General features: G+C 42.6%; 1 protein-coding gene across 3 annotated transcripts in view; it reads left to right on the plus strand.

The window, feature by feature from the left end:
* SPAG1 (sperm associated antigen 1) overlaps positions 1 to 14,946 on the plus strand; it is a 74,443-nt gene that overhangs the window by 23,662 nt on the left and 35,835 nt on the right. For all 3 annotated transcript variants that reach the window (XM_029063433.1, XM_039911820.1, XM_029063434.2), the window contains exons 8-10: positions 752 to 882; positions 3,014 to 3,120; positions 8,203 to 8,356. In XM_029063433.1, coding sequence (XP_028919266.1) covers positions 752 to 882; positions 3,014 to 3,120; positions 8,203 to 8,356 — 392 coding nt within the window. The remainder of the gene's footprint in view (positions 1 to 751; positions 883 to 3,013; positions 3,121 to 8,202; positions 8,357 to 14,946) is intronic.

Genomic DNA, 14,946 nt, shown 5'->3' on the forward strand with positions numbered 1-14,946 from the left:
GTTCTAAGCACTGGGGCAGATAGAAGGTAATCAGGTTGTCCCACATGGGGCTCACAGTCTTAATCCCCATTTTACAGATGAGGGAACTGAGGCCCAGAGAGGTGAAGGCCTCCTAGAAGGAGGTGAGATTTCAAAAAGGCTTTGAAGATGGTGCCTTGTCAAATTAGATTTATCTGCACCTTAGATTTATCTGTTGAATTGTTGAGAAAAAGTAGTGGCCTATCTTCAAACCTAAGCTGTATAAGGAATGGGTTCAGTGGCCTTTAGATCTCTGTCAGGTACCTACCTGAGGGTCCTTCAAAAAGGAACAGTAATTTTTGTTTTCATTTGTTTTTATAGTGCTTTGTCATCTGATAAGTATATATCTGTAATTTATTTATTCACTTTATGTATATCAATGTCTGTGTCCCCCTCTAGACTGTGAGCTTTTTGTGGGAAGGAATGTGTCTGTTGTTATTTTGCACTCTCCCAAGCACTTAGTACAGTGCTTTGCACTCAATAAATGGATTGAATGAATGAATGAATTTGAGGGGGTTTTTTGAGCACTTAGTTTGAATATTTAACCTTTATGGGCTTTGTCATAGACATCCATGATGTTTTGCTGTATTGTATTTATAACTCTTTAATTAAAATTGCATAGTTCCTAGTTTTGTTTTTTACTTCACGGCATGCTATGTGTTTCCAAATTCCCCAGGGACTATAAAACCTTTGTTGTTTATTGCACCTAATTCATAAAATTTTATTTTTGTAGGAGCATATCAGCATTTCCCACTGTAAATGCATATAACAATAGAGCTCAAGCCGCAATCAAATTGCAGAACTGGAACAGTGTTTTTCAGGATTGTGAAAAAGTACTAGATTTGGAACCTGAAAACTTAAAAGGTAAAAGTAGAAGTGTTCAAAAATAACCATGTTTTTTTTCATTTCTAGCATGACCTTTTAAAAATTGGTTTTAGAAGTCCATTCGGTTTATATTCCTAAAATAGCCAATTCGAACTTTGACTTTAAATCGTCCCCTTCATTTAAATGGCTTTCTTTTGTATTCTGTTGTATTTGTATTCAATTTACAAACAATTGAATTGAAAATGGACTTATCCTGTACTACATTCCAAACCACAAATTCTATAAATCAGCCACTTTCTTCCTCCCTTTCTCTTCTCTCTTTCTCTCACTCTGCCTCTATCTGACTTTCTGATTTCTATTCCTTTTTGTTTGTCTCCTTTTTCCATTTCCTCTAATGGTCAGTCTATCTCCTTGTGTCACTCTCAGCCCATCTTTCTGGGCACCTATTTCTTTCTGTCTTTTGATGTCGAGCTGTGTCTCCTTCCGCTTGTATGTCTATCTTGAAGACTGTATTTTCTTTTTCTCAATCTCTGGTTCTAGACTGTATATCTGCATAATAGCTTTACATGTTTACTGATCTTCTCGAGGAGAGATTATCTCTATAATTGTATAACCTCAAACTATTTTAAATCAAAAGTGGGGTGACCTTATTGTATACTATTTTATTTAGAAAATCTACATTTTTTAAAATATTTGTTAAGCACTTACTATATGTCAGACACTGTATTAAGTGCTGCAAGTAGATACACGATAGGTTGCTCATCTTCCTGCAGAAACGATCTGGGCATGTCACTCCCCTTCTTAAACAACTCCAGTGGTTGCCTATTGACCTCCGCTCCAAACAAAAACTCCTCACTCTAGGCTTCAAGGCTCTCCATCACCTTGCCCCTTCCTACCTCTCCTCCCTTCTCTCTTTCTACCGCCCACCCCGCACGCTCCGCTCCTCTGCTGCCCACCTCCTCACCGTCCCTCAGTCTCGCCTATCCCGCCGTCGACCCCCGGGCCACGTCCTCCCGCGGTCCTGGAACGCCCTCCCTCCTCACCTCCATCAAACTGATTCTCTTTCCCTCTTCAAAACCCTACTTAAAACTCACCTCCTTCAAGAGGCCTTCCCAGACTGAGCTCCTCTTCCCCCTCTACTCCCTCTGCCACCCCCCCTTTCCTCTCCGCAGCTAAACCCTCTTTTCCCCCTTTTCCCTCTGCTCCTCCACCTCTCCCTTCCCATCCCCACAGCACCGTACTCGTCCGCTCAACTGTATATATTTCCATTACCCTATTTATTTTGTTAATGAATTGTACATCGCCTCGATTCTATTTAGTTGCCATCGGTTTTTACGAGATGTTCTTCCCCTCGACTCTATTTATTGCCATTGTTCTCGTCTGTCCGTCTCCCCCGATTAGACCGTAAGCCCGTCAAACGGCAGGGACTGTCTCTATCTGTTGCCGACTTGTTCATCCCAAGCGCTTAGTACAGTGCTCTGCACATAGTAAGCGCTCAATAAATACTATTGAATGAATGAATGGACATAGTCCCTGTCCTACGTGGGGATCACAGTCTTAATCTCCATTTTACAGAAGAGGTAACTGAGGTACAGAGAAGTGAAATGACTTGCCAAGGTCACACGGCAATCAAGTGGCAGAGCCAAGATTAGAACCCCGGTCCTCTGCCTCTCAGGCCCGTATTCTTTCCCCTAGGCCTTGCTGCTTTTCATAATAGTCAAAGCTCAGTCTTTCAAAATAGTAATTGGGGTGGATTCTTCCAATAGAGTGTCAAAGCTGTAACTTCATATCCTCCCAAACTGGAAGGATTAATGAGGCTTTCAAAAAAACTTCAACTTTTGAAAATATTTTGCTCTTGTAGTTTACTCTGAAGAGATACAGATGTTTTGGCAGCAAGATAAATTTAGATTATGTTTACAGAAGTATTGCAATAAGGATAAATAACATTTTCTCCCTCTGACTGGCAAGGGCACTGCCCAGTGTTGGTCTTTCATTTGTCATGCTTTGAAGATGAAGGAAATCACTGGCTACTGACATGGTGATTGTCAGGGTAAGAAAACACTCCTGGTAATCATGCAAACAAACTCTCTCTTTGGAAAAATGAACTCTATAGCTGAATGTAATTTTGTCGTTGAAAGAAACAAATGAGGTTTTCTTTCTAAATCTGCAGCACTTATGCGCCGGGCCACTGCGTATAAGCATCAAAAGAAGTATCATGCAGCTAAAGAAGATTTGAAGAAAGTGTTGCAAGTCGAACCAGACAATGAAATAGCAAAGGTAAAGAAATGTGATCGGTTGACTGTTTATGCAATACTAAAGTTGAAAGAAATGTCAGTATTATTTACTGAGGGCATATATTAAGCATTTGAGGAACATGGAGAGATGTAAAAGATTATTATTATTATTATTACAGTATTTGTTAAGCGCTTACTATGTGCCAAGTGCTGTTCTATGCGCTGGGGTAAATACAAGTTAATCAGGTTGTCCCATGTGGGGCTCACAGTCTTCATCCCCATTTTCCAGATGAGGTAACTGAGGCCCAGAGAAGTGAAGTGGCGTGCCCAAGGTCACACAGCAGACAAGTGGCAGAGCCGGGATTAGAACCCACGTCCTCTGACTCCCAAGCCCGGGCTCTTTCCACGAAGCCACTCTGCTTTCCCTTCCCTCAGGGAATTTACACTCTAGTTGGGGAAGCAGTGGAAATACATCGATTCATCCCAACCCTACTGAATATACATAGTGGAAGTGGGGAGAGTGGCAGGTTGAGTGCTTGGAAAGGGAATGTAAGTGTTTTTTGTTATATCGTACTCTCTCAAGCGCTTAATACAGTGCTTTGCCCACAGGAAGGGCTCAATAAATACGATTGAATGAATGAATGAATGACTGGTCCATCTACTGCCCCTTAGCTACTTCTTCAAGAATATTAGGAGTTCATCGATTCACTCAGTTGTATTTACTGAGCGCTCACTGTGTGCAGTGCTCTGTACTAAATGCTAGGGAGAGTACAATACAACAATAAACACATTCCCTGTCCACAGCAAGCTTACAATCTAAAAAATGAGTTTACAATCTAGAGAGCTTAATGCTCCAGTCTTGCTTCACTGTCACAGCTGCAATTCCCTGAAATACAACAATAAACTGTGGGCAAGTCAATTAACTTCTCTGGACCTAAGTTCCCTCATCTGTAAAATGGGGATTAACTGTGACCCTCACGTGGGACAACTTGATTCCCCTGTATCTACCTCAGTGCTTTGAACAGTGCTCTGCACATAGTAAGTGCTTAACAAATACCAGCATTATTATTATAAACAGACACATTCCCTCCCCACTACGAGTTTACAGACTAGAGGACAAACTTACAGTCTAGGAGGCTAAATGCCCCCGTTCCCTTTCACTTTCACAGTTGCAATTCCCTGCATCAGGGGTCTCTCTTCCCCAGCACCGTAGGGATCCTTGTTTTTGTGCCCACCTGTTGTTCCAGACCGTAGCCGTGAGAGGTCAAGGTGCAGCTCACGGCACCTAAATACTCAAGGAGGGGCAGACAGGCTTCCCCTTCTTTCATTCATTCATTCAATAGTATTTATTGAGGGCTTACTATGTGCAGAGCACTGTACTAAGCGCTTGGAATGTACAATTCGGCAACAGATAGAGACAATTCCTGCCCATTGACGGGCTTACAGTCTAATCGGGGGAGACAGGCAGACAAAAACAATAGCAATAAATAGAATCAAGGGGATGTACATCTCATTAACAAAATAAATAGGGTAATAAAAATATATACAAATGAGCACAGTGCTGAGGGGAGGGGGAGGGAGCGCTTACTATGTGCAGAGCAATGTACCATGTGCCTGAAAGAGTGAAGCACTGGAAGAGGTGTCCTGGAATTCTGGTTTATCTGGAGAATTTAAACTTTTTGAGAAAGTCACCCACTAAGTACTACTACCATAGGAAGCAGCAGATAAATAGCAGATCGAACATGGGCCTGGGAGTCAGAAGGATCTGGGTTCTATTCCTGGCCCTGCCAAATGTCTGCTGTGTGACTCTGGGCAAGTCACTTCCCTTCCCTGTGTCTCAATTCCCTCATCTCTAAAATGGAGATTAAGACTGTGAGGCCCTTGATGGACAGAGACTGTGTCCAACCTCGTTTGCCTACATCCACCCCAGCGCTTAGTACAGTGCCTGGCTCAAAGCAAGTGATCATTCATTCATTCATTCATTCATTCATTCATTCACTAGTATCGCCACTTCTCAGCCTGCAGAGGCCCCAACTCCTGGAAAAGGTGCTCAGAGAGGACAAACAGCTGCCAGAGCCTTTTTTTTTTTCTTTTTAAAATCCATTTCCTATAACCATGCCAAGAAGGAGGATGACAGCGCTGAAAAGAATACAGAGAAAGGTGGAAATAGTAGGAGGGCAGGGATCACTCATTCATTCATTCAATCATTATTTAGTGAGCACTTACTGTGTGCAAAGCACTGTACTATGTTCTTGGGAGAGTGCCATATAAAAAGAAACACACACAATCCTGCCCACAAGGAGCTCACAGTTTAGAGGATCACTCATTTTAAATCATTTTCAAGGTACTGGTTATCCAGGAATGGGAAGTTTCCCTCTCTGGGACTCCAGCAGGGATTAAGCAGAAAGACTGAATCCACAAAGCAGGCAAGGCAACTGAAGAGAGAAGAAGCAGCGTGGCTTAGTGGAAAGAGCATGGGCTTGAGAGTCAGAGGACGAGGGTTCTAATTCTGGCTTTGCCACTTGTCAGCTGTGTGAACTTGGGTAAGCCACTTAACTTTTCTGTACCCCAGTTACCTCATCTGTAAAATGGGATTAAGACAGTGAGCGAACAGTGCTTGGCACATAGTAAGCGCTTAACGAACACCATAATTATGATTATTATTATATCCAGGGGTCAGAAGGTCATGAGTTCTAATGCTGACTCTGCCACTGGTCTGCTCTATGACCTTGGGCAAGTCACTTCACTTCCCTGGGCCTTAGTTACCTCATCTGTAAAAACGGGGATTGGGTCTGTGAGCCACAGGTGGGCCGAGGAACTGTGTCCAACCCGATTCATTTGTATCCACCCCAGTGCTTAGTACAGTGCCTGGCACCTTATAAATGCTTAATAAATACCATTATTATTATAAACAGTATTGAATCTTTTTTGACACTTGAGGACTAGTCCTGTGCCCTTTAGTGTCCAAAAGTTGTCACTTGCACAGACTAGAAATCTGTGAGTTGAGCTCTGCTCTTTTTTATGGAATTTGTTAAGCATTTACTATGTGCCAGGCACTGTATTAAGACTAGGGTAGATATAAGACAATCAGGTTGGACACGGCTCTTTTCCCACGTGGGGCTCACAATCTCAATCCCCATTTTACAGATGTGGTAACAGGCCTAGAGAAGTGAAGTGAGTTGTCCAGGATCCCACAGCAGACAAGTGGCAGAGCTGAAATTAGAACCCAGGTCCTTTTGAATCCCAGGCTCGGGCTTTATACACTAGGCTAAGCTGCTTCTCTCCTATGCAAAGACTGGATATTCAGGACCTGCATTAGTGGCAGCCTGTATTTTTCAAGAGCCAATACTAACGGTTTAATAGCCAGTCAGTCTTATTTATTGAGCATTTAGTCCGTGCAAAGCACTGCACTAAGCCCTTGGGAGAGTACATGTTCCCTGCCCTATTGAAGAAATGTAATGCACATTGGAATATCGTAGTCTCGGGCTGCTACTTTTTGTTACTCTTACTTCTCTTAAAGAAAAAAGATAGTGATAAATGTGATCACCCTAGAGGGTGGGCTACTGTTTTGATCGATCAATCAATCAATGGTACTTATTGATTGTTTGCTTTGTGCACTCCGTGCCTGGGAAAGTACAATATAAAAGATATGGTAGAAATATTCCCTGCCTACAGTCTCCTCCAAGAGGTCTTTCCAGACTAAGCCCCACTTTTCCTCATCTCCCCCTCCCTTCCGCGTCACCCCGACTCACCCTTTTTGCTCTCCCTCCCTACCCCCACCCCACAGCACTTATGTATATATCTTTAATTCTATTTATTTATTCTGATTCCCGTTTACTTGTATTGATGTCTTGATGCCTGTTTACTTGTGTTGATATCTGTCTCCCCCGCCTTTAGACTGCGAGCCTGTTGTGGGCAGGGATTGTCTTTCCTTATTGCTGTATTGTACTTTCCCAAATGCTTAGTACAGTGCTGTGCACACAGTAAGCCCTCAATAAATATGATGGAATGAATGAATTAATAGCGATTTATACCAGGGCTGGCTCCGAAGGTCACAAGGCCATGGCACCTGATACAATTTGCCCACCAGATGGAATGAGTAACTGAGTAAATGTTCCACCTGATATATATGTCCTAGTGAGCAGTAGTGTGGTCTAGTGGATAGAGCACAGTCCTGGGAGTCAGAAGGTCATGGATTCTAATCTTGGCTCTACCACTTGTCTGCTGTCCGACCTTAGGCGAGTCTCTTTGCCTCTGAAAAATGGGGATTGAATCTGTGAGCCCCAAGAGGGACAGGGCCTGTGTCCAACCCAGTTTGGTTGTATCCACTCCTGAGTTTAGTACAGTGCCTGGCACATAGTAAGCATTTAACAAATACCATAATTATTATTATAGTCTATGAATCCTTACCTGTTGTAGCTCCTGAGGCTGAGGTCGAAGGGCCCTTCATCTAAGTGTCATTGTGGGACAATTGCTAGAGCAGTGTATTTTTTTTTAATGCATATAAATGAGAAAGGTCATCAGAGAGTGCTTTTTTGATACCAGTAGAGATGCCTTAGGATTTCTCCCTGGCAGTGTCTTGCGGTGTGGTCAGGATCTATAAGAAAACATCACTCAAGCCTAATCTACCTAAAGAAGCAGCAGGGCATAGTGGATAGAGCACAGGCTGGGGAGTCAGAAGATCATGGGTTCTAATCCAGGCTCTGCCACATGTCTGCTCTGTGACCTTGGGCAAGTCACTTCACTTTGTACCTCACTTACCTCATCTGTAAAATGGGAATAGGAGTGGGAACCCCACTTGGGACAGGGACCGCGTCCCACCCGATTTGCTCGTATCCACCCCAGCACTTAGTACAGTGCTCGGCATAGAGGCAGCCCTTAACAAATACTATTATTACTACTACTAGTGTTTCCATTTTCCTTGTGATGGAGTTTTTCTACTTGAATGGATGAAGACTACCAGTAGTGTAATGAATTTAATAATAGTATTCCTAAATTCATATGTTATGTCTCATTAGGAAGCATTTTTAATGGAAAAAATGGTTTCATGTTAATGATTCCAAAATATCATACATTTATTTGAAATATAAAATGTTACTTTCTTAAATTATTGACCATGTTGCAGAAAATCCTGTCAGAAGTTGAAAAAGAGCTGAAAGATTCAGAGCCGGCCTCTGGGATTCAGACCAAAGGAAAGAGGATGGTAATTCAGGAAGTAGAGGACTCAGATGATGAAAATGGAAGAGAAAATGGAGAGAAACATGAAAATGACAGAGGAGGTAGAAGTAATTTTTTTTCTGCAATTACAGAAATAATATCCTTTTCAATTACTAAAATACTGCAGACTGGCCATACTCTCTTGAGGCTAGAATGCAACATGATATCCAACCCCATCTATCTCTGAACCTCCTGCATCAAAATAATGATAATAATAATTTGTGTCATTTGCTAAGCACTTACTATGCACTAAGCACTGTATGAGCAAAGTAGAGACAAACTAATCTGTCCTACAAGGGGCTCACAATTCAAGTAGGAGGGAGAGCAGGTTTTGAATCCCCACTTTACAAATGAAGAGACTGAAAAGTTAAGTGACTTCTCCAAGGTCACACAGCAGGCCAGTGGCAGAGTCGGGAAAAACCCTACTTAAAGCTCACCTCCTCCAAGAGGCCTTCCCAGACTGAGCTCCCCTTTCCCTCCGCTCCCTCTACCCGCCCCCCCCACCTCTCCGCAGCTAAACCCTCTTCTCCCCCCTTTTCCCTCTGCTCCTCCCCCTCTCCCATCCCAACACCTCAGCACTGTACTCGTCCGCTCAACTGTATAGATCTTCATTACCCTATTTATTTTGTTAATGAGATGTGCATCACCCTGATCCTATTTATGTTTGTTAATGAGATGTACATCACCCTGATTCTATTTATTTGCTATTGTTTTAATGAGGTGTTCTTCCCCTTAATTCTATTTATTGCCATTGTTCTTGTCTGTCTGTCTCCCCGGGTTAGACTGTAAGCCCGTCAAAGGGCAGGGACTGTCTCTAACTGTTACCCATTTGTCCATTCCAAGCGCTTAGTACAGTGCTCTGCGCATAGTAAGCGCTCAATAAATACTATTGAATGAATGAATGAATGAATGATTAGAACCCAGGCCATCCGACTCCCAGGCCTAAGCTCTTTCCACTAGGTCATGCCGTTTTCTAGACTCTGCAGTTGCTGCCTATAGAACTGGTCGTCTTCCCAAACTTTTCCTCCCCATCTACAAAACAGACATATCAAAAGAGGACTATAACTGTGAAGGAGGAAGGATGGGGTTTGTTTTTCTCTTCTGCAGCAACCAGTCAATAGCGGTTTGAGCACCCACTGCATGAAGAACCTTGAACTCTTTGGGCCTGTTGCTGGGTCGTCTCAATCTTTTTCATCCTCCTAAAGTGTCGGGTGATGCAGCGTGGGAGAGGCAGGAGAGAAATCTAAATATTTCATTTGCTTTTCCCTAACAGTATTAGCTGGAGCCATCACTGATTTTTTCTTTTATGCTTTCAGTTCTTAATTCCTCTTGCTCAAAACCGAATGGATACTTAGAATCTAATTCTCTTCCCCTCTTCAAATCCCTACTTGAAAGTCACCTCCTCCAAGAGGCCTTCCCAGACTGAGCTCCCCCCTTTTTCCCTCTGATCCCTCTACCCCCCCTTCACCTCTCTGCAGCTAAACCCTCTTCTCCCCCCTTTCCCTCTGCTCCTCCCCCTCTCCCGTCCCACCCCCTCAGCACTGTACTCGTCCGCTCGACTGTATATATCTTTATCACCCTATTTAGTTTATTTTGTTTCATGAGATGTACATCACCCTGATTCTATTTAGTTGCCATTGTTTTTACGAGATGTTCTTCCCCTTGACTCTATTTATTGCCATTGTTCTTGTCTGCCCGTCTCCCCCGATTAGACCGTAAGCCCGTCAAAGGGCAGGGATTGTCTCTATCTGTTGCCGACTTGTACATTCCAAGCGCTTAGTACAGTGCTCTGCACAGAGTGAGCGCTCAATAAATGCTATTGAATGAATGAATCCACTACCAGAATGAGGGCAGATGGAGGTGGGGCCTTCTGGGAGAGATGAGTCAATGGCATCGCTATTTTTCGGAGACGGCTCGACGACATAAGGCAAGACCCACCACAGGCAGACTCTTGTACTGACTGAGGGGTCCAAGGCGCTCAACTCTAGCACTTTTATACCCCCCTAGTTTGGTTCTGGGGCCTCCAGTGACCAGCGCTTAGAACAGTGCTTGGCAAGTACCGTGTTGTTATTATATGGTACCACCTGGGATTTGGAAAGGAACTTGGGGCTAGTGAGGTCACTGGGCCTGTTGGGAGCGTAGATCTTCACTGTTGACTTATAGATTCTATGCTACTACCCAGAAGACTGCCTTTATTCAATCTGGGTCTTCCACCACCACCTGACTATCCTCAGCCTTAAAACACTGGGCCTTGGGCCTTCGATCCAAATTAGGTCTGCCTGCACTGGGCAGGAGATGTAGATCAGAGGTTGGATGGAAAAGGTCTTTGTCCTCGTCCACCCCTCTCCAGATTGGACAAGGTATTGTTGCAAAACTACATTTTTACGATATCACCACCAAAACCTGCCCAAGCTCAGACTCTCGTCCGAGTGACTTCCGTTTGTAGGGTTAGTTGGATCAGGAAGAATTTCCCCCTCACATCGGTAAATCTTTTGGCAAGAAAATAAGGCCCGGAGAAGGGGCAACCTCTTAGGACTTAGTCGATCGTATTTAATGAGCACTTACGGTGTGCGGACCACTGTACTGAGCGCTTGGGAGAGTACAATGCAACAATAAACAGACACCTTCCCTGCCCACAACGAGCTTACAGTCTAGAGATTGTTCCGTATGGGTTCAGGAAACCCCTGCTCCCTTGGAGAGAGGGTTGAATGTTAACGTGCTTCTCTTTCCTCCTCAGTGCCTTGCGATCATTTTGGTGGATGTGGAGGAGTTGTTTTAATGCCGATTTGCCCTGTCGTATCTCTTACCTGCCCTTGGGGATTCCCCTTGTACTCTCAGAGGTCTACTGATCTTGACATCTGCCTCTTCTCTGGCTTTCAGTTCTGTGTACCACTTGTGTACATAGCCTTCCACCCTGTTCCTTCTCCTACCTGTAATTTATGTTCACGTGTGTCTCCCCTGCTAAATGTTCGCTTCTTGAGGGCAGGGATCGTGTCTACCCACTCTCCCAAACACCTAGTATAGTGCTCTGCATTCATTCATTCATTCAGTCGTATTTATTGAGTGCTTACTATGTGCAGAGCGCTGTAGTAAGAGCTTGGAATGTACAAATCGGCCACAGATAGAGACAGTCCCTGCCCACTGACAGGCTTACAGTCTAATCGGAGGAGACAGACAGACAAAAACAATAGCAATAAATAGAATCAAGGTGATGTACACCTCATTAACAAAATAAATAGGGTAATAAAAAATCTATACAATTGAGCAGTCGAGCACAGTGCTGAGGGGAAGGGAGAGGGGGAGGAGCAGAGGGAAAGGGGGATTAAAGCCTATTCAAAGGCCTTGGGAATCCTCTAGACCTCAGTGGCTTTTCCTCTTGAAATACAGCTGTTTTTAGTACCTCTGTGAACCGTGGAATAGTTCTGAAAACCCTCTGATTTCTGGATTTGGAACTTAAGCACTAGCTTTCGGTCACCCCCCCCTTCAATATCCTTACTTAGTCTCAAGACCATTTTGACATAATTTTGTGTTGTCGAGACAATCATGATATTTACAGGAGAGGCACCTTGAATTCAAATTTTATCCCTGAGACTCAAAGGCAGGTTGTTTTTTAACTCTGGAATTCACTCATTCACATCTGGGGAAAAGGTCCTGGCATCGTGCAATAGCTAGTGGAAGTTAGTGCTCTGCACACAGTAAATTACTGTAAGTACGATGAAAAGTTACCACCTCTTAAGAAAAAAAAGAAAACAAAAGTGTAACCCAAGCTCGAAAACAGTGTGAAAAAACTGTTTGCTTAAGTAATTATTAAAATTGTTTAAATCTGAAATGACTTTGAAGCTAGTAATTGGCCTATATTGTCAGCTTTAAGCCTGAAGCGGATTTCTTCCTCCTGAGCTACAATAATATTTTACAGGAGTAAAAAGGCAATTTTGTACTTTTAGTGTGGGGTAAAATGTTCTGTGTCCAGGTTGGAATCCCAAGGACAGAGATTAAGAATCTCAAAAGGCTTTTAATCTAGAGCCTGGGTGATTACCAATTCTCAGGGTGCTAAGAATATGAAAGGACATGAGGAAACTCGATTTGTGACACAGAGTATCATAATTTTAGGGTATTTATGACGTGCTGCTAAAGGAAAAAAGGGAAAGAGAAGCAGTGTTGCCTAATGGATAGGACAAGGGCCTGGGAGTCAGAAGGACCTGGGTTCTAATCCTTACTCTGCCAATTGGTTGCTATGTGACCTTGGGCAAATCATTGCACTAAGCAAGGTCTCGTGGAAAGAGCATGAGCCTGGGAGTCAGAAGGACCTGGGTTCTAACCCTGGCTCTGCCGCATGTCTGCTGTGTGACCTTGGGCAAGTCACTTAACTTTGCTTAACTTCTCTTTAGTATTCATTCATTCATTCAATAGTATTTATTGAGCGCGTACTATGTGCAGAGCTACAGTAAGTGCTTAACAAATACTATATTTTCCTATGAGGAAACATGGCCTTGTGGATAGAGCACAGGCCTGGGAGTCGGGAGGCCACGGGTTTTAATCCCGTCTTTGCCACTTGTCTGCTGTGTGTCCTTGGGCAAGTCACTTCACTTCTCTGGGCCTCAGTTCCCTCATCTGGAAAATGAGGACTGAGACTGTGAGCCCACAGGGACTGTGTCAACCCAATTTGCTTGGGCAGGGATTGTCTCTATCTGTTGCTGTTTTGTCCATTCCAAGCGCTTAGTACAGTGCTCTGCACATAGGAAACGCTCAATAAATACTACTGAATGACTCCACCCCAGTGCTTAGTACAGTGCCTGGCACATAGTAAGTGCTTAACAAATACCACTATTATTATTACCCTTCTGGACCTCAGCCTTCTCATCTGTAAAGAGAATTAAGAGTGTGAGCCCCATGTGGGACAGGGACTGTGTCCAACCTGATTACTTTGTATCTATTCCAGCGCTTAAAACAGTGCTGGGCAAATAGTAAGCGCTTAATAAATACCACAATAATTACTAGGAAAAGCAGCTTGTCTTAGTGGAAAGAGCCCGGGCTTGGTCGTCAGAGGACGTGGGTTCTAATCCCGGCTCTGCCACTTGTCTGCTGTGTGACCTTGGGCCAGCCGCTTCACTTCTCTGTGCCCAAGTTACCTCATCTGTAAAATGGGGATGAAGACTGTGAGCCCCACGTGGGACCACCTGATGACCTTGTATTTATCCCAGCACTTAGAACAGTGCTTGGCACATGTAAGCACTTAACAAATACCATTATCATTGTCATTATTATTATTAATGATAGACTGTAAGCTGGTTGTGGGCAGGGATTATCTCTCTTTATTGTTGTATTGTACTTACAAAACGCTTAGTACAGTGCCCTGCACTCAGAAGCAGCGTGGCTTAGTGGCAAAAGCCCGGGCTTGGGAGTTAGAGGTTGTGGGTTCTACTCCCGCCTCTGCTGCTTGTCAGCTGTGTGACTTTGGGCAAGTCACTTAATTTTTCTGGGCCTCAATTACCTCATCTGTAAAATGGGGGTGAAGCCTGTGAGTCCCACGTGAGACAACCTGATTACCTTGTATCTACCCCAGTGCTTAGAACAGTGCTTGACACATAGTAAGCGCTTAACAAATACCATCAATATTATTATTATTAAGTACGCATGAATGAAGGATGGAAGGAATGAAGGAGTAATAATAATGATGGTGTTTGGTATTTATTCATTTAATAAATATGAAAGAATGAATGAAGGGATGAATGAATAATAATAATAATAATGATGGTCTTTGGTATTTATTCATTCATAGAATAAATATGAAAGAAGGAATGAAGGGATGACTAACAATCCTAATAATAATGATAGTATTTGGTATTTATTCATTCGTAGAATAAATATGAAAGAATGAAGGGATGAATGATTAACAATCATAATAATGATGGTGATTGGTATTTATTCATATAATAAATATGAAAGAATGAAGGGATGAATGAATGATAATGATGGTATTTGGTATTTATGCATTCGTAGACTAAATATGGAAGAATGAATTGATGAATGATTAACAATCATCATAATAATGATGGTATTTGTATTTATTCATATAATAAATATGAAAGAATGAAGGGATGAATGGATGATAATGATGGTATTTGGTATTTATTCATTCGTAGACTATGGAAGAATGAATGAAGGGATGAATGATTAACAATCATAATAACAATGGTATTTGGTATTTATTCATTCGTATAATGAATATGAAGGAATGAAGGGATGAATGATTAACAATCATAATAACAATGGTATTTGGTATTTATTCATTCGTATAATGAATATGAAGGAATGAAGGGATGAATGAATGAATAATCAATAATAACGATGGTATTTGGAATTTATTCGTTTGTATAATCAATACAAAGGAAGGAAGGGATGAATGAATAATAACAATGTTATTTGGTATTCACTCATTCATAGAATGAATATGGAGTGAAGGAAGGAATGAAGGGATGAATGAATGAGTAATCATCATAATAATGATGGTATTCGGTATTCATTCGTAGAATAAAAAGGGAGGAATGAAGGAATGGGGGAATGAATGAATGAAGGAAGGAATGGGGGAAATGAAGGAATGAATGAGTGAAGGAATGGAGGAATGAAGGAATGAATGAATGGAGGAAATGAA

The sequence above is a fragment of the Ornithorhynchus anatinus genome, chromosome 4, assembly GCF_004115215.2.
Source record: "Ornithorhynchus anatinus isolate Pmale09 chromosome 4, mOrnAna1.pri.v4, whole genome shotgun sequence".
In the NCBI taxonomy this organism is placed as follows: domain Eukaryota; kingdom Metazoa; phylum Chordata; class Mammalia; order Monotremata; family Ornithorhynchidae; genus Ornithorhynchus; species Ornithorhynchus anatinus.